Source organism: Panthera onca, chromosome D3 (assembly GCF_046562875.1).
Source record: "Panthera onca isolate mPanOnc1 chromosome D3, mPanOnc1 haplotype 2, whole genome shotgun sequence".
Classification (NCBI taxonomy): domain Eukaryota; kingdom Metazoa; phylum Chordata; class Mammalia; order Carnivora; family Felidae; genus Panthera; species Panthera onca.
The window spans coordinates 92,550,861-92,571,364 of NC_138350.1; the positions used below are offsets into that span (position 1 = coordinate 92,550,861).

General features: G+C 43.1%; 1 protein-coding gene across 8 annotated transcripts in view; it reads left to right on the forward strand.

Annotated features, from left to right (window-relative positions):
• Positions 1-20,504, forward strand: part of ATP9B (ATPase phospholipid transporting 9B) — a 254,753-nt gene that overhangs the window by 22,303 nt on the left and 211,946 nt on the right. For 6 of the 8 annotated variants that reach the window (XM_060611871.3, XM_060611868.3, XM_078435112.2 and 3 more), the window contains 2 exons: positions 15,173-15,323; positions 18,237-18,350. In XM_060611871.3, the coding sequence (XP_060467854.1) occupies positions 15,173-15,323; positions 18,237-18,350 (265 nt within the window). Of the gene's footprint in view, positions 1-12,287; positions 12,377-15,172; positions 15,324-18,236; positions 18,351-20,504 lie in introns of those variants that run through there. The other 2 variants (XM_078435110.2, XM_078435108.2) reach the window with 2 other exon arrangements.

Sequence of the window (20,504 nt, forward strand, 5' to 3'; positions counted from 1 at the left end):
CATGATATTGTCAATTTGTCTCTCCCTTTTTCCTAGTAATCTTGATAGAAGATTATCAGTTTTCTTTTTTTCAAAGAGCCAAACATCTGGTGGTATCTTTGCTTTTGAAATTTTAAACTTTGATCTTGAAATAAATCCTAACTTCTAGAAAAGTTGCAAGAATTGTACAGAGAATTCCTATATGCCTTTTGCCCAAGTTCACTAATTTTTAAGCTTCTGCCATGTTTATTCTACCATTCTCTTCACATCTTACCGTTATTTTCCGAGTCGTTCGGACTAGGTTGCTTCTACATTCCTTTCTCTACGTCCGAGTACTTCGTCGTGCGTTTCGTAGGAGAAGGGTATTTTCCTCCATCCGTCACGCGGTCGCCGTGTTCAGATGTAGTGTCGGTACCGTGCCTTCCGTCTGCTGTCCCCATCCCGTCCTCCGTCGTGCACTTCTTCTCTGGGCTGGTGTGGCTGTTCGGTGGCATGTCTGTGCAGTGTCCGTTAATCCGGAACCGTCCTCGCTGTTGGTCTTTCATTGCGTTGATATTTTTGAGACTGCGGATCAGGTATTTTGTATGTTTCAAATTTGGGTTTGTCTGAAGTTTCCTTGCTGTTAGATTCAGGTGAAATATTCTCTGCGAAGCACTGTAGGAGAGACACTGTGAATGTAGGCTGTTTGCTTCCTGTTTCATTATTTTCTGTCTTCCCTTCATTTTTTCTCATACTTTGAGTTTAATTTGCTGTTCTTTTTCTAGCTTCCTAAGATGAGCATTGCAGTTTTTTCTGTTTTAAAAATAAATGCATTTAAGTTTTGACACGTGGTATTTTCATTATCATTTAGTTAAAAATATATAACGATTTTCCTTGTCATTTCTGCTTCCATCGATGCAATTTAGAACCATTCTGCTTAATTTCCAAACAGTCGGGAAGTTTCCTAATTATCTTTTTGTAATTGACTGTTGTCTTAATTCCACTGTGGCTGGAGAACGTACTTATGATTTTTTTAATTTCAGTCTTTGTAATGTGTTGAAACTTGCTTTATGATTCATCATATATGGACAACGTTAGTTAATTTTCTGTGTGTATTTGAAAAATAATACAAATTTTTTTAGTTGTTGTGTGTGTTGCTCTGTATGTCAGTGAGTTATAAGAGCTGATTGTCTTGGTCGAGTCCTCTGTATTCCCGAAGTTTGCTTGTTTATCAGTTACGAGAAGCTTGGGTGGATCTCTCAACATCGTTGAGGGTGTGTCTCCTGCTTTAAATGATGTCAGTTTTGCTTCATATATTTTAGAGTATGCCATTAGATGATGCAAGCGTGGGATTACTAACTTGCGTTGGTTTGGTCTTTGTCTCTGGTGGTATTTCTTCTATGCGTGCGTCTGTCTGACTTCAGTCCAATGATACCACCTTTATTTTTATTTTTTAGTTTTAATTCCAGTGAATTTACAGTGTTAGATTCGTTTCAGGTGGACAATGTGGTAATTCAGCCGTTCCACACATCACCCTGTGCTCATCGTGACGAGTGCGCTCCTTAATCTGCATCACCTGTTTCATGCCCCACCCCCACCCCTGGTGACCATCAGATGACTCTCTATTATGAAGAGTCTGTTTCTTGATTTGTCTCTTTCCCTCCCTCCCTCCCTCCCTCCCTCCCTCCCTCCCTCCCTCCCTCTGTCAGTACCAGCTTTCTTTGATTTGTATTTGCATCGTGTATAATTTTCTTTCTTTGTTTTATTAAAAAAAAAAATCTTTTCTTTTGAAATAATGATAGCTTCACAGTAAATTGCAAAGATAGTAAAGAGGGTCCCACCCGCCCCCACCCAGTCCCCCCAGGGGTTGCATCTTACATCCCTGTAGTGTGGCGTCAGACGGGAAGCCGGCTGCGCTGTACCCGTGTGTACTTCACTCACTGTACTACACATGTGGGATCACAAGGCCGCCAGGGCAGTAACGACGCAGACCCGTCCCGTCGCCACAGCTGTCTCCTGTGTGCTGCCTTTTCGGGTCCTGTTCCCTCCCCTGCCCCAGTCCCTGGCCTCTGGCAACCACTAGTCTGTTCTCTAGCTCTGTACGTTTAGTTTTGAGAGTGTTCTATAACTGAAACCATTCGGTGTGTGATTTCTGGAGATTGGCCTGTTCGGTCAGCACAGTGCCCTCAAGATCCATTCAAGTTGTGGGGTGTATCGACGACGGCGTGTTCCTTTTTATTGCCGGCTGGCATTCCATGGGATGGATGAATGTTTGACCACTTGCTGTGCAGAACATGGAGATTGTTTCAAGTGTTTGGACGTTACAAATAAAGCTGCTGTGAACCATCAAGTGCAGGTGTTTTGTGTGTGGACGTGTTTTCATTTCTCTGGGATAAACGTGCACGAGCACAATTGCTGGGCCGCATCCTAGGTATGTGTTTAGTTTTCTAAGAAACCGCTGGACTATTTATATTTCCCAGACTGGTTGTGCCATTTTACATTCCCACCAGCAGTGTGTGCGAGATTCAGTGTCTCCATGTCAACATTTGTTGTCACTGTTTTTATTTTGGTTGCTGAAATATGTGTGTGGTGACGGCTCACTGTGGTCTTTGTTTGCGTTTTCTAAATGACTAGCGAGATTATCTTATTTGCCATTGTCATATCTTGTTCAGTAAGTGTTTCTTTAGGTCTGTTCCTTTTTCTTCTTGGTTTTGTTTTATTTCTGTTGAGTTTTGAGAGTTCTTCATGTATTTTAAATTTTATTTATTATTTTTTAAATCTTTTGGTTTTTAATTTCTTTTAATGTTTATTCATTTACTTTTGAGAGAGAGAGCACAAGATGGGGAGGGACAAAGAGAGGGAGACACAGAATCTGAAGCAGGCTCCAGGCTCTGAACTGTAGGGCTCCAACCCACAAACCGCGAGATCATGACCTGAGCCTAAGTCAGACACTTAATTCAGCCACCCACGTGCCCCTTAAAGTTTTTTTTAATGTTTATTTTTATTTTATTTTATTTTGAGAGAGAGAGAGAGAAAGAGAGAGACAAACATGAGCAGGGGAGGGGCAGAGACAGAGGGAGACACAGGATCTGAAACAGGCTCCAGGCTCTGAACTGTAAGCACAGAGCCCGACGCAGGGCTCAAACCCACGAACCGCAAGCTCACGACCTGGGCCGAAGTCAGACGCTCAACCGACTGAGTCACCCAGGCACCCCAAACGTTTATTTACTTTTGAGAGAGACGGAGAGACAGACAGAGAGTGACAGAGTGCAAGTGGGGGAGGGGCAGAGAGAGAGAGGGAGACACAGAATCTGAAACAGGCTCCAGGCTCTGAGCTGTCAGCACAGAACCCTATGTGGGACTTGAACTCATGAACCACAGATCATGACCTGAGCTGAAGTCAGACACCCAACCGACTGAGCCACCCAGGCGCCCCCTTCTATATTTGACTTGTGAATCTTCTGTCACAAGGTTGGTTGCAAATATTTTCTTCCACTCTGTAGCTTATCTTTTCATCCTCTGAAAGAGTGTTTCCACAGATCCAAAGTCTTTGATTTTGATTGTTTTTCCTTTGAGCATTATGCTTTTGATGTCACAGCTGAGAACTTTTCACTTAGCCCTGTGTCTCAAAGATTTTCTTCTACAAGTTTTATAGCTTTTCTTCTTTTTAATTTTTTTAATGTTTATTTAATTTTGAGAGAGAGAGAGAGAGAGACCAAGCAGAAGTGGGGGAGGGGCAGAGAGAGACTGAGACACAGAATCCGAAGCAGGCTCCAGACTCTGAGCTGTCAGCACAGAGCCGGATGCGGGGCTCCAACCCATGAAACTGTGAGATCGTGACCTGAGCCGAAGTCGGCCGCATAAGCAACTGAGCCACCCAGGTGCCCTGACAAGTTTTATAGTTTATATTTAGATCCTTTTGAGTAATTTTTGTGCTACGTGGGAAGTTTCGGTGGAGATTTTTTTTTTTTTTTTTTTTTTGCCTATGTATATCCAGATGCCTCAGCACCATTTGTTGGAAAGAACATCCTTCCTTCCTGAATGGCTCTTGTACTGGTGTCACCAGTCTGTTGGCTGTCCGTGAGCGGGGCTGTCTGCTCTCTTTTGTTATCTGTACTGTCCGTCTGTTTGCCCTGCTAGTGCCCCTCAGTCTGGAGTGCTCTCTCTTCATCTAGGTCTTAAAAAGAGGCCAGTCGATTCCTTGTATTTTGTTCTTCTTTTTCCAGATTCTTTTAGCTATTCTGGTTCCTGTCCCTTTCCATAGACATGTTAGATAATCTTTTCCAATCTATAAAGTCCTTCCAGGAATTTTGATAAGGGATTATGTTTAACCTGTATATTAACTTGGGGAAATTGACATCTTTACTATGTTGAATCTTCTAGATCACAATTTACTTCTCTCCGTTTATTTAGAACGTTGATATTTTTCTTCAGCATTTTATAGTTTCAGAACCCAGGTCTTATACATGTTAGATTTATTCCTAAGTCAGCCTCCTTCCTTCTTTCCTTCCTTCCTTCCTTCCTTCCTTCCTTCCTTCCTTCCTTCCTTTCTTTCGTGTTTGTAACTGACATGGCATTTTATTTTATTCTAATTAATTATTTTATATTTTTATGTTTGTTTATTTTGGGGGCAGGGAGGGGCAGAGAGAGAGAGGGAGACACAGAATCCAAAGCAGACTCCAGGCTCTGAGCTATCAGCACAGAGCCTGATGCAGGGCTCAAACCCACAAACCTCGATATCATGACCTGAGCCGAAGTGGATGCTTAACTGACTGAGCCACCCATGTGCCCCATGGCATGGTATTTTAAATTTTGGTTTTCATATGTTCATTGCTGGTGTGCAGAACTAGAGTTGAATTTTGTGTTTGTCTTTTATCTTGCAACCTTGCTGAGCTTACTGTTAGTGCTAAGAGTGTTTTTTTGTAATTTTCTACATGAACAGTTATGTCATCTGCAAATAGAGACAGTTTTATTTCTTCCTTTAAGCCTGTATGCCTTTTATTTTCTTTTTTTGCATATGGGTCTGTCTGGAACATACACTATTATGTGAAACAGCAGTGGTGGGTATACCTTTTTGCTACTTTTTTTAATTTTAATTTTAATTTTTTTTAGGCAGAGAGCAAGAGAGTGCAAGCAGGAGAGAGGCAGAGGGAGAGAGAAGGAACCCCAGGCAGGCTCCATGCCCAATGGGGTGTCTGATGAGGGTTCAGTCCTACGACCCTGGGATCATGACCTGAGTCATAATCAAGAGTTAGATGTTCAACCGACTGAGCCACCCAGATGACCCCCCTTGTTGCCTCTTGTTCCCAGCCTTTGGGAGAAAGCTTTCCGTATTTCACCACTAAGTATGATGTGAACTATGGGTTTGTTTGTTTGTTTGTTTAAAATAGATCACTCATCTAAAACTATTGATAGTTTTCTTATTTAGAATCTCTCTTTGGGGGGCGCCTAAGTGGCTCAGTCGGTCAAGCGTCTGACTTACCTTAGGTCATGATCTTGAGGTCTGTGAGTTCGAGCCCAGCATCAGCTGCCAGCTCAGAGCCTGGAGCCTGTTTCTGATTCTGTGTGTGTCTCTCTCTCTGCCCCTCCCCCACTTGTGCTCTGTCTCTCTCTCAAAAATGAATGAACATTAAAAAAATTGTTTTTTAAATCTCTCTTGTGTTGGGTGGGTGTAATACAAACAGTTGTGTCAGATTCAGAAACAGGATCTAGAGATACAGATTTGAGAGTCCTGTCATTGTCATAGAAGAAGCCACATGGAAGGATGGTGTTTCTGAACACGTCACAGGACATGTGGCATAGGTCTGTGAAAAATAAAGGAAAGGGACACCTTGGGGAGAAGGACAGTTCTGGGAAGGAAGACTAGAATCCATTCTCTTAGGTGGGGGGCGGGGGGGGGGAAGGGTAGCACTGGAAGAGTGGAGAAGTGGTAGAGAAGGTGACTTTTGTCCTTTTTTTTTTTTTTTAATTAAAAAAATTTAGAGTGTGCGTGCAAGCTTGGGAGGGACAGAAGGAGAGAGGAAATCCTAAGCAGCCTCCACACTCAACACCAGAGCCCGATGTAGGGCTTGATTTTATGAACCGTGAGATCATGACCTGAGTGGAAATTATGAATCAGGCACTTGACCGACTGAGCCACCCAGGCACCCCCGGGATGACTTTTGTCTTGTCCTTAGTTGGGAACATGGGGTCATTTGGGTGAGGAGATGACTGGGATCCAGATGAGGACTGAAAACATGGGAAAATCGGTCCTGGCTTTGGTAGAGAGATAATAACCAACAAAGGAGAATCAATAGTGATGCATTTGTATTGCATCCAGCATAGTGTTAGGAGTTTCTGTCAGTGAGAGAGCCTGAACCGTTGCGAACTTGGTGGTGGCCGTGTGGCTGTGGGAGCCTCGGGAGCTATATATTAACCATATTTGTTCTTTCAATCTATGAGCATGGAAGGTTTTCCATTTTTTTGTGTCTTCAGTTTCTTTCATAAGCTTTCTATAGTTTTCAGTGTATAGATTTTTCACCTCTTTAGTTAGGTTTATTCCGAGGTATTTTATGGTTTTTGGTGCAATTGTAAATGGGATCGATTCCTTCATTTCTCTTTCTGTCGCTTCGTTATTGGTGTATAGAAATGCAACCGATTTTGGTGCCTTGATTTTATATCCTGCAACTTTGCTGATTTCACATATCAGTGTTATCAGTTTTTTGGTGGAGTCTTTGGATTATCCACGTAGAGTATCATGTCTTCTGCAAAGAGTGAATGTTTGATTTCCTCCTTGACGATTTGGATCCCTGTTATTTCTTTGTGTTGTCTGATTGCTGAGGCTAGTACTTTTCAATACTATGTTGAATAACAGTGGTAAGAGTGGACATCCCTGTTGTGTTCTTGGCTTTAGGGGGAAAGCTTTCAGTTTTTCCCCATTGAGGATGATATTAGCGGTGGGTTTTTCATATATGGCCTTTATGATCTTGAGGTACGATCCTTCTATCCCTACTTTCTTGGGGATTTTTATCAATAAAGGATGCTGTATTTTGTCAAATGCTTTTTCAGCATCTATTGAGAGGATCTTGTGGGTCTTGTCCTTTCTTTTGTTAATGTGATATGTCACATTGATTTGTGGATTTTGAACCAGCCCTGCATCCCAGGAATAAATCCCACTTGATTGTGGTGAATAATTCTTTTAATGTATTGTTGGATCTCTTTGGCTAGTATCTTGGTGAGAATTTTTGTATCCATGTTCATGAGGAAATTGGTCTGTAGTTCTCCTTTTTAGTGGGGTCTTTGTCTGGTTTTGGAATCAAGGTAATGTTGGCCTTGTAGAATGAGTTTGGAAGTTTTCCTTCCATTTCTATTTTTTGCAACAGCTCCAAAAGAATAGGTGTTAATTCTTCTTTAAATGTTTGGTAGAATTCTCCTGGAAAGCCATCTGGCCCTGGATTCTTATTTGTTGGGAGATTTTTGATTGCTGATTCAATTTCTTTACTGGTTATGGGTCTGTTCAAATTTTTTGTTTCTTCCTGTTTCAGTTTTGGTAGATTCTATCTTTAGGAATTTGACCATTTCTTCCAGGTTGCCCAGTTTGTTGACATATAATTGCTCATAATATTTTCTTACTATTGTATGTATTTTGCAGCATTGGTTGTGATCTCTGCTCTTTTCATTTGTGAAATGAAAGTATTTCATTTGGGTCCTTTGTTTTTTCTTTTTGATTAATCTAGCTAGGGGTTTATCAATTTTGTTAATTCTTTCAAGGAACAAGCTCCTGGTTTCATTGATCTGGTCAACTGTTTCTCTGATTTCGATATCATTGATTTCTGCTCTAATCTTTATTATTTCCCTTCTTCTGCTAGTTTTGGGCTTTATTTGCTGTTCTTTTCCAGCTCTTTTAGGTGTAAGGTTAGGTTGTGTATTTGAGACTTTTCTTCCTTCTTTAGGAAGGCCTGGATTGCTATATACTTCTCACTTAGGACCACCTCTGCTGCATCCCAGAGGTTTTGGGTTGTGTTTTCATTTTCATTAGCTTCCACGTCCTTTTAAATTTTCTCTTTAATTTCTCGGTTAACCCATTCATTCTTTAGTAGAGTATTGCTTAATTTCCAAGTATTCCTGGTCTTTTCACAGTTTTTCTTGTGGTTGATTTTGAGTTTCATAGCAGTGTGGTCTGAAAACATGCAGGATATGATCTCGGTCTTTCTGTACTTGTTGAGGGCTGATTTGTGACCCAGTATGTGATGAATTCTGGAGGATGTTCCATGTGCACTTGGAAGAATGTGTATTCTTCTGATTTAGGATGAAATGTTCTGAATATATTTGTTAAGTCCATCCGGTCCAGTGTGTCATTCTTAGCCATTGCTTGTTAATTTTATGTTTCGATGATCTGTCCATTATTGTAAGGGGGTGTTGAAGTCCCCTACTCTTAGGGTATTATTATCAGTGAGTTTCTTTATGTTTGTGATTAATTGATTTATATATTTGGGTGGCTCCATGTTGGGGACATAAATATTTACAGCAGTGAGATCTTGGTGGATAGACCCCTTAATTATGTTATAATGCCCTTCTTCATCTCTTGTTACAGTCTTTATTTTAAAATCTAGTTTGTCTAAGTATGGCTACACCAGCTTTTGACAACCGTTAGCATGATAGATGGTTCTCCATCTACTTACTTTCAATGTGAAGGTGTCTTTAGGTTAAAATGAGTCTCTTGTAAGTAGCCTATAGATGGGTCTTGTATAGAGCCTATGTCTCTTGATTGGAGCATTTAGTCCATTGACATTTAGAGTGACTATTGAAAGATACGAATTTGGTGCCATTGGGTTGCCTTTTGAGTTCATGTCTCTGGTGATATTCTCTGGTCCTTTCCAGTCTTTGTTGATTTTGGTCTTTTTTGTTTTGTTTTTTCTTTTCTCAAAGGGTCCCCCTTAGAATTTCTTGTGGGTCTGGTTTAGTGGTCACAGACTCCTTTAGTTTTTGTTTGTGTGGGAAGCTCTTTATATCTCCTTCTATTTTGAATGAGAGCCTTGCTGGATAAAGAATTCTTGGCTGCATATTTTTCCAATTCAGCATATTGAATATATCCTGCCACTTCTTTCTGCCTGTCAGGTTTCTGTGGCTAGGTCTGCTGTGAGCCTGAACTCTGTTCCCTTATAGGTTAAAAAGTTTTTTTTTTCCCCTTGCTGCTTTCATAATTCTTTCTCTGTGTATTTTGTGAATTTGACTGTTATCTGCCTTGGTGATTGTTGGTTTTTGGTAAATCTAATCGGAGTTCTCTGTGCTTCTTGGATTTTGATGCCTGTGTCCTTCCCCAGATTAGGATAGTTTCCTGCTATAATTTGCTCATGTAAATCTTCTCCCCCCTTTTCTCTCTCTTCTGGGACTATCATTCGGATGTTACTCCTTTTTAATAAGTCACTGAGTTCTCTAAGTCTCAAATCGTGATATTTTGCCTTTATTTCCCTCCATTTTCCTTCTTCATTATTCTCCATAGTTTTATCGTCTTAATTGCTGATTTGCTGCTCTGCTTCGTCCATCCTTTCCGTCATCGCATCCATTTGAGATTGCATCTCGGTTATAGCATTTTTAACTTCGTGCTGACTAGATTTAATTCTTTCATCTCCGCAGAAAGGGGTTCTAGACTTTTTTCAACCCCAGCTAGTATTCTTATTATCATGGTTCTAAATTCTAGGTCAGACATCTTCCTTATATTTGTGTTGATTAAGCCTCGGCTGTCATGTCTTTCTCTTCTTTCTTTTGTTCTTCATTTTGTCATCTTGAGGAAAAGAAAAAGTAAAATATAAAATTTAAAAAATTAAAAACAAAGCAAAAAATCAAATGCAGCTTGATGCTAGGTGTGTTTTCATCTGCTTGTTGAAAGAAACTTGATAGAATAGAGAGAAAAGGGAAAGAAAAAAGGTAAGAAAAAAATTAAAAAAATATATAGTAAAATAGAATTAAATGAAATAGAATAAAAAATTTATGAAGTAAAAAATAAGATAAAAATAATAAAAATAAATTTTTCTTTCCGTATGCAAGAATGAGGAAGAAAAACGAAAAAAAGAAAACAATGTAAGCAAAAACAAAGCAAAGCAAACGAACAAATACATGAGCCAGAAAACAGAATGAAACTACAGTGAAGTTACATCCAGTTTCCCTTAGAACTGAACAGGGAAGCCCGCTATAGTCCATACATTAAGCAGGTGGAGGGACTTGTGCCGGTCTTCTGGATGGTGTACTTGGATGGCGCAGTTGGACAGGGCTTGGTGTAACGGCTGTATTGTCCAATAGGTGGCGCTGCGTAGCTTACTGAGGTGGATCATTGTGGCACACATGTGCGTGCACATGAGAGATGGAAATGGTTTCACCCAGTTGCCTAGTCTCTGGCACAGGAACTTCGCTCCTTCACCGACTTGTGATCAGGCACCTCTCCGTTGTCTCAGGCCTCCGTCCACTCCCCATCTCTACACAGATAGGGTACCCTGTAGACTTCAGAGACCCCTGTGGCTTGGACCCACACCAGCTCTCTGGGGAAGGGTCTCACTGAGCAACGGCCGGTCCTGGCTTACCCCAGAAAATGTTCATGCCATTGCACAGCAGCAGAGGTTCAGAGGTTATGGCCAATCACAACACACAGCTGGCACCAGGTTTTGCCACACTCTGGCATCTTTGTCCCAATACCAGCAAATGTGGCTGCTCTCTGGGGTTCCCTGGGACCTTTGCCCGTGGGGAGGCTGTATGGCCTCTACCAAATGCACTCCAAGCGGCGGAACTGCTTCTCCCCGTGTGGCACACGGACCTCTCAGACCCCGCTGCCTGCTCCCGGGGCTTCGCCCTGCTTCCTCACCAGAGCACCGCCAGGCACTGGGCTCCAGAACTTCAGACTGTGTTCCACTGTTTGTAGAATCCTGGTGGTGCTGAAACCCTCTCCTTTCTTCTCGTCAGTGGTTTTGGGGAACAGATTCCTTGTTCAGTTCCCTGTGCGTGTTTTCACTCTTTCTTTCCAGCTGCTTTTGGGGGAGTGCTTTTCTTGCACGATCTTGATGTGCCTCACTCTCCCCCTTTCTCTTTCTCTGTTCTCTCTCCACGAAAACAGCTCCCTACCTTCTGGGGCTTTTTTCTCCACCGTTTCACGTCTCTGCACTGTGTACCTGCCGAGTTCTGTGGCTCAGGGTATACGGATTGTTGTGTTAATCCTCAGATCAGTTTCCTAGGTGTGCAGAATGGCTTGGTGCTGATCTGGCTGCGTTTCAGGGACAAGACAAGCTGAGGGTGTCCATGCTGCTGCGCCGTATTCACTCTTGGATTTAGTCTTATGTGACTTGACAATGTAAGGTGATTTATGTATAAATGGGCAGTGTCTCCCGAGCAATCACTCACTTAGAAAATATTCCACTTCCAAAGAAGTGTTACCAGGTGAAGCTAGCTCCTGGTTGTTTCCTCCCAAGGACCTCCGTTTCACTCGCCCTCTTGTTATCAGTGTTCACAGATCCATCTTCCTCAGAAATTGCCCCTGATTTTATTTTCCTGCTCACCTCTACAGCTCCATGAGGCTTAAGTATACTTTCTGCGTTACTCACCTTTGGGGGCTTATGCACTCAAGGCACCTGTCTTCCCCTCCTGCTCATAGTTTCTGCCTGCATCGCCAGTGGCAATTCTGGTGCGACCCCAGGCTTTTAAACCCTCAAGGCTCTGTATTCATTTAATTCTGTGAAATAGCATGTGATTGGATTGTGGCTCCCTATCTACCACTTTCTTTTGTATTTGTATGAGGAAATACTTAGTAATAATACTTTTGTTGATAGTTATCAGTAGCCAAGTGTTTCAAATAATCGTTACATCTTGGAAGTCTAGGAATCTTTTTTTTTTTTTTTTTTCCTATATAGGGCTATAGGGAAAAATTAATAAACTGTTGAGTATACGTGTTTTTAGCCCTTGGTATTTAATTTAGAGTTTATAGAGTGTAAGTCTTTGGAACTTACTGGGTTGTTAGGTTCAGGTGCTACACGCAGTGGTGTTGATGTTGACGTTTTTATTTTAGCTGTTGTCTGCAGTGTGCATGTGATGCTCAAAGTGGTTTTACATTTATGGAGCCTTTTGTCTGTATAAGAATATGCTGATACCAGTGTAAACTTTGTAAAACCCACATTTTCTAAATTTTACATACATTTTTCAAACGCTCAGTTTTTCTGTTTTCAATTATCACGGTGGATTTGCCCGACTTGTGTACGTTAAGCCGTCACACACATTAGGCAAGTAGGTGTTTCCGAACAAAAATTCCCGTTTGAATACTTTGCTGGAGGATTTTCGCCCCGAATTGAAGCTTGTATCCTGTCCACTGCGCCTGTGTCTGCACCATGCTCCCCGTGGACCAGCCCTGCCCGCTAACCCTCCCTGTGACGAGGGGAATGTTCCAGATCTGCGATGTCCGGTATGGTAGCCGCTGGCCCAGGTGGCTGTTGAGCCCTTGAAATGTGGCTAATGTAACTGAGGAACTGGACTTTTTATTTCACTGAATTTTGATTCATACTGAGACAGTTACATGCCGAATGAATAGTCTGGGTGGCTCAGTCAGATTAGCGTCCCACTCTTGATGGCGGCTCTGGCCGTGGTCTCGCGGTTTGTGAGACTGAGCCCCCGTTGGGCTCCATGCTGACATCATGGAGCCTGTTTGGGATTCTCTCTTCTCCGGCCCTCCCCCACTCATGCTTGCACTCTTTCTCTGTCTTTTGTTCTCTGTCTCTCTTGACTAAACTTAAAAAAAAAAAGTCACGTGGCCAGTGGATGCTATATTGGGCAGTACAGTAACGTGCACTTCTTTTTAAAATTTTTTTAACGTTTATTTATTTGTTTATTTATTTTTTAAATTTTTCTTAGTGTTTATTTATTTTTGAGAGACAGAGGGAGACAGCATGAGCAGGAGAGGGCAGAGAGAGAGAGAGAGAGGGAGACCCAGAATATGAAGCAGGCTCCAGGCTCTGAGCCGTCAGCCCAGAGCCCGACGCGGGGCTCAAACCCACAGACCATGAGATCGTGACCTGAGTCGAAGTCGGACGCCCCCAGTAACGTGCGCTTCTGTGTCAGATGCAACTTTCTAAGATTGGAGGCGTTCTGAGTGTGACTCGGGAAGCCGCGTAGCTCTGCCAGCAACGAGTTGTTTCGTCTTGGAGAAATTGCTTACTTTTCTGGCCCCCAGTTTCCTCCTGGGGGAGACGTGGGGGTCTGACATCTCTGGAAGGTAGTTGCGGGTGTCATACCGATTGAACCCGGAGTTTGGGGAAGAGTCCCTCCCGGCTCGTGTAACGTGGGTCTCGTGTACCATAACTGCGTGGCTTTTGTGCACCGGGAGCACCGGCTGTATGCGGCTAGATAAGAGGCTGGCAATTTTGAGCTGCTGCCGGGAAGGAGTCGGGAGGGAGCCCCCTGACCTCCGGGGTGTCTGGGGTCCTGACGGGGGAGGGGCGGGTGGCAGGGGCGTGGCAAGGTGGATGGTGCCAGAGGAGAAGAGTCCTAGGGAGGGTGTCCAGGCCACACAGTAGAAGCAGCAGCAGGGTGAGAAATGGGAGTTTGATGCTTATATTTTATTTGCAGTCTTATTTAATTTTTGTTTCATTCACGCCCGAACAGATCACAAATCCCTAACATTTTACTAAAGCTACTTGACAATCCCTTACTCCCCACTCCTCCCCCCTCCCCCCCCCCAAAGAAAGCAGTAAACATGGGAATACTTAGACAGCCTTAAATCATTTTAATAACATCCTGATTTATAACAGTCGGGGACTTAAAAGCATACTTGATATGTGAAGATGCTGTCTGTTCTTAAAAGTTGAAGCAGGAGGGTCTCTGGGGGTGTGTCAGAGCTGACCCGCTCGTCTGTGGCTGCCGCATGCGTTCCCATCGTGGGAGAGCTCACTCACGGTGACAGTGCTCCCAGTGCCGTGGCCGGGTGCCCACGACCGAAGGCCAGGGGGCTTCCGAGGGCAAAGCCCTGCCCTTCCAGACTGAAGATCTTCTGGGCACAGCTGGCAAGTAGGCAGACCGTCCGTAGAGATGTACTGCACACATCTGTACGCTCACATGGGATGCCCCCCCGCTGGGCCGGGAAGCGCTGTGTCTGCGTTTTGATCACTTGCAAGGCAGGCGATTTCCGAAGGGTCGCGTCGGCTAGTGCCCCACCGTGGAAGTTAGGCGGTGACTTCAAGGTACAAGCCCAGAGCGTCAGCCTCATTTTGTAATGACGCCTAGAAGACTGTCGTCGTCCCGCAAAATTACTGTGACCTTTTGAGCTTACTCTGTCACCGAGGGGAGTTCGGCACTTGCGCCTTCTGCTGCCGGCCTGCCCGTCCAGCCTGGAGCGCACCCGGAAGACTTCCCAGGCTTCCTCGGCGTTGTGGGGGTCTGAATTAGATCAGGTTTTATATTCCTGATTATGTTACGCTCAGTTGAGATGGCTCTGATGCCTTTTCATCATTTTCTTAAGTATTTTAAGAAACCTTTATTCTCTCTATCCAAAAATGGTGGTTTGGACGTCCAGGGAGTAGAAGTATTTGTGCTCCTGGAGCCCTGGTGCTGTTAGAGCAAGGACAGATCTAACGTGTTTACTGCACACATGAGCATGGCTGCATGACAGTGCAGTGGAGCTGTCACTGTCACTAGAACATCCCACTGAGCAGCAGTACCCTTTCTAAATACTGAATTGAGCCGTAAGTCTTAACTTTATATTAATGCTACTAGAAAAGGCGCCTTTTTAGAAAGGAAAAAAGTGGTCCCCTCAAAGAAGAGAGGGCAGGTCACATTTGGGATGAACTGATGTCTGAGGACCTCTATCATCAAATTCCTGAGCGGTGCGTTGAGAATTATGAACAACAGACTGCCTTTTTCTCAGCGTAGTAAAGCATTGACTACTTCAGGATGTCAGTGGGGTTTTTTGTTTTTGTTTTTTGTTTTTCGTTTTGTTTCGACCCTGTTTGGTCTAAACAGGGAAGATAGTTTCCTTGAGGTTCGAAAAGTCGTCATATTCTCGCTCATACGAGTTTCTCTCAGTGTTTTATGTCACACCTTCATATCCATAAAACTTATTTTAAGACAACCCTACAGATTAGCTTTAGATATGCTGTCAGTGTCTAGTGCATATACACAGAAACAATCCGTATTGGCTCTAAATGTGTACGATTAGTTTAAAGACTTGGAATAGAGCATTCATAATGTGTCTCTTTTTTTCATGCAGTTGCTGTGATTGGCTGGTAAATATTTGTCAAAGAAAGAGAGAACTAAAAGCTCGCACAGTGTGGCTCGGATGTCCTGAAAAGTGTGAAGAGAAGCATCCCCGAAACTCTATCAAAAATCAGAAATACAATATATTTACCTTTATACCTGGGGTAAGGCTGTTACATTCTTAAAACTGAGCTTTATATGAGACATTGCCAGCTGCTTTTGTTTTCACTGTTTTCCCCCCCTTTTAATTGTGTCCCGTCCAAATCAGTGTCCCTTTGTTTTTGAACCATTCATGTTTCAGATGATTGTTAAATAATGCATGCACACTTTTACGGGTACAGCATAGAGTTCAACTTAAGAAAGTTTATAGTTTGGGGCGCTTGAGTGGCTCAGTCGGTTAAGTGTCCGACTCCGGTTCAGGTCATGATCTCGCAGTCCGTGAGTTTGAGCCCCGTGTCGGGCTCTGTACTGACAGCTTAGAGCCTGGAGCCTGTTTCAGATTCTGTGTCTCCCTCTCTCTCTGACCCTCTCCTGTGCATGCTCTGTCTCTCTCTGTCTCAAAAATAAACATTAAAAAAAAAAATTAAGAAAAGAGAAAGTTTATAGTGTGACTTCAGCCTTAGATAAAAATATTTATGCTACTGTGGAAATAACCAAGTAGGCCTGAATTAAATTATCAGAAAAGAGCTGTAAGTTTCGTTTGGAAGTGAAGCTGAATGCCAAGTGTAAAGCCTGCGTAGGAGCCTCCAAATGAGAGTAACGTAAGGGCTTACACAGACAGGACTCCGTAACAGGATCTCTGTAAGCATTTATAGGTGGATTTTCTACTTCACATTATGAATTTCAGGCCATGTATTATTGTATTATTCATTATCTTAAATAGGTATTATGCTGAGTTTAAATATTGAGGTTTAAATATTTGATTAATTTCTTTTATTGCTGGTGATATTTTTGTCTTAAATATGTACAAACTCTGTATGTATTTAGAATGATTGGATAATTTTTGATTTTTGTGCATCATTTCCTATTTTAATAGACGAATTTATTCATCTTTCTACAGGCAAAAGGCAGCTCCTACTGACTGTGTTTCTAGATCAAAGTTTTTGACATGTTCTAGTTATTAGCTTTATGCTATTTTGCAAGAAAGTCTCTTGGTTTTGTGAAATGAGGGCTGTCTTACTTTTCATGTTTTTATGTAAATAATCATGCCGATTTTATGTTGGGCATTGATTACCTCCCACCACCCTTCCCCATCCATCTAATAGTTGGTGAATGCTTGATATCTAATTTGCTCTTTATTAAAACACACAAAACCGTTGGCTCCGTAATTGAAAGACTGCTCTTTTGTCAGGATATAAAATGTAAACTGTCTTTCAGGCAGATAAATACTCTCATCTGTATTGAATGAAGCTGCTGCTTTCTTTTTAATTTTAAATTATTAAATACTCGCGGATTGGCTAAGCATCGCACATTTTCCTAAAGGTCACAAAGTTCATTCGGTAGACAAGAAGGTATTGATTACGGCGGCTTAAAGCCAACAGCACAGCTTAATTTTGACCAGAGTAAATCCACACAGCCTGCCAAGATTGGCCGTGTCCTGAAAATACCTGTTGATGTGTTGTCTGCACAAGTGTTACCGTGTGAATTTGTTTCCTTAGATTGTCTCTTAAATTAGGCTTTTCATCTAAAACGTAGTATTTTAGAAACATTTGGTAATTGCACAGTAGGAATTCAATGCCATTTTTAGCACCAAATGGCAATTTTTGAATTGCTAATAGATATAATTTATGCTAACAGAGATTTTAAAGAAATCACTGAGGAAAAAGAGCTTTCTCTCCTGCTGAGATTAATTTATGAAATGACTGAAAACATTTTTAGACAGCAATTGAATATGATTATGAATATAAACATGTTATCAATGTAGCCGATGCTTTAGTTGCACAAGCAACTGTGTGTTGATGTGGAAAACTTCATTACGTGAAACCTGTGGTTCCGGACTCTTTAAGTCAACAGTAAGTACTTAACCCACTGCTCTGCTCTGGTTGAAATTTTCCTGCCTTCGAGTTGCATAAAAAATGGTATCCAAGGAGATTTCGACTGCAGGTTGCAAGGATGGAAGTTTAATTGCGGTTACAGCTGCTGTTTGAGTTATTCTCGTCTGTAAACACGAGGTTTCTTCCATTTTCGTTTTCAATTTCAATTTAATAGTTTGAGAATTTGTAAATAGAAGTGTATTAATATACCGGATCTTGGGTTTTCTTCCTTAAAGACAACTCTATTTGAATTAAAAAACAAAAACAGAAAGTTGCAGGATTTGCCTTCCTAACATTTTGTTGAATGATATTTATTTTATATTTGAAGCTCTTGTTGCAGGTTCACTGCTAAGAGTCTGTAAAAAATACGTAGGCATCTGTCTCCCCCAAAATTGCTTTGGAATTCACATTCTTTTATATGTCATCGTCTCTTACCGTCTGCGGGAAGCAGATATTTACAGGAGGCGGAGGCGGTTTTGTGAAGTCACGTTGTGTGCACCCTCTGCCTGTTCACTCAGCTTTTGTGAAACTGCCCTGACGTTCGTGTTCAGAAACGTGGCTGTCGTGTTTTATTTTTTACCGTTGCATAAATACAAGGTTAACACGACTTTCCCATTGTAAGATTTTCTGAGTTATCAAGATACACATGTGTGTATATAAATATATATTTATCGACCACCAACACTGGAAAGGACTTGCTATCTCATTTGCTTTGATGTACGTACAAAGATATTTATATGTAGGTCAGTGTGGAAAACTGGAAAATCAAAACTTTTAGAGGATGCTTTTAACATAATTGAAAGTTCTAATTGTCTTTTTTTCAATTTATTTTAGACATAATTTTGAGGTAACCTTACCTCGCTTTGTATGTGATTTGGTTATTGGAAAGCCAGTGCCAAAATTAAGAAATTTACTGTAACTCAGGGCATATTCTCAATGTTTGTCGGAGATGTAGTTAGATATTGTGCCGATTTAATTATTTGATTGAAGTATTAAAGATTTTCCTTGGAGAGACTGTGTTAATTTTTTCTTTTTCCTTTTTAGGTTTTGTATGAACAATTCAAGTTTTTCTTGAATCTCTATTTTCTGGTAGTATCCTGCTCGCAGTTTGTACCAGCATTGAAAATAGGCTATCTCTACACCTACTGGGCTCCTCTGGTAAAAGAAAAGATTTTTGAAATTAAGTTAAATGATTATTTGGAATATGGTTTTGAGAGTGGAGATGGTTGAGAGAGAAACTGATCAGATTTTAAGAAATGTGGTATTGTTGCCGTGTATCTGTGAACTTCCGTGAAAGATTTTACAGAGCTCGGTCACATGTGTGCCGGGCAGCCCTGCAGGAGTGTCCGGGTGGTGCACTGCTCCCTCCAGGTGTCGTCTGGAGGGGCCGCTAGGCACCCCTGCTGGTGGGGGGCGGGGGGGGGGGGTGGTTTCCATGGCGCATTCTGTACTGAGGCTGCGATAACGGGTCGGTCTCTCCCCTGTGCTGATGGCACTGTCTGGAACCAGGGTGTGATCTGCTCAGCGACCCTCTTGTCCTGACAGATGGGCGGTTCTTACTTTTGGCTGAAGTATCTCAGTGAAGTCCGGACCATTTCCGCTTGACCCCTCAGTGCATAAAAGTTTTGGAAAGGCAAATGATACTTCTCATCGAATACTTCCATTTCCAACATCACGCCGCTGGGATAGTTTGATGCTGTTTGCCGATAATTTTCATCAGTTTTCAGCTTATGTACACGATGCGAATGCCTTCTTTCTTCCTTGCACCTGGAAAAACGGACTGCCCCCTTTTGGGCAGATTGTCAGCATAATCCAGTCAAGACAACGTAGTGAAACTCCTCCTTTAGGGAAGGAGCCGGCGTAGTGCTCACTTACCTGCATCAGTGCTCCTCTCGGAGCTGGGACGTGAGCGGCGTGCTCCGGAGTTCATTTCTCCAGGCTGCGCCGTCCTGCCGCCTCTCGCAGCCGGTCTCAGATGCGCCAGGGCGACTGGCAGAGGGGACGGAAGTCTCGTTGGCAGGGTCGCTGGAGTCAGCCCCTCCTCCTGTGCACCCACACAGACTTCAGAGGAGCGCAGGTTTGGGCAGTGACAGTAACGGTGTTTGTAGTACAGATGGATCACGGAGTCAGTACGCTGCACTCAGGAAATCAGTGGGGTTGGACGACGCCGGGATTATCTAAGTTAGGCCCCTGTGAGGGGTGGCATTGGGATGACATCCGGATTCCTGAGAGCCCGGGCCACGCACTGGTCAGGGAAGAGAGAGGCGCAGGCACAGGGAGCCGCGGTTGCGGAAACTCTCGGGCCAGGATGCTGGGGGTGCCGCTGGAGCGTGGCGACTGGGGGACGTGGGGGACGGTGCTTGTAAGGGAGGTCAGGGTGCTCCCGTGGGTGAGGGAGAGGGAGCCCCGTGACTGTGTGGGTGTCGCGTAGCACACGGGCGACACCGAAGCTCAGACCTCAGTGCTCAGAGTTGGTGTTCAAGCCAGGTGGCTGTGGAGAGGCGACGGAGGGGGGACTTTCTCTTCTTTTCCCCCTGCTCACCTTCCTTCCCCTGCAGGCGACTTCTGTTTGCATTTGAGCTTCAGTTGTTAACGCGTCTCCCAGTAATTTTACTACTTAACGTTTGTCTCCCTGAAATCGTATTGTTCGCATGCTCCGAAAAGTTTGCATGAAGATCACCTTACTCCGTGGACCCTTTTGCAACATGCGTTTTGACTTAACGTTGTCTCATAAAACGGATCCCGGACACGTACAGGTCTGGTTCCCGTACTCTTCGCTTCTCGGAAGTGTTCCGTTGAATATGTACACAGTCGATTTGTCCATCTTCCCGGGGAAGGAGACTTTGAGTTTCTTTCTGATTTTTCACAGTTAACAGACTCGGCTGTGACGATCGGTCTGATTGTACGTTGTTCCCTGCGCATCCTGGGAATCTTATCGCCTAAGCCCTGCTTAGTTTTCCCATTTTCCAGTGAAAGCGTAGATCAAGTGTACTTACGATCTCAGGGTGTTTATTTTTGGCCCCTCTTCCTACCCGTGGCTTCGCAGGGTGCTCTCACCCCTCCGGTGTCACCGCCAGCTCGGCTTGAAGTGTCCGTTAGCGCTGATTGTCTGAGGACACGGGACCCTCTTAAAACTCTGACGTACAGAGCGTTCGTTTGTTTTGCTTTTGCGTCTTTTCCTCATGACCGTGACTTAAGTGGCTCGTAGCCAAAGAGAATGTTCGTTGCGGGTGGATTCCTAACGAGGACTTGCTTTTAAGTGTGCGCAGAATTGGCTGTGTCGGCCAGAGCCGCCCCTTCCTCTGTCTGTGT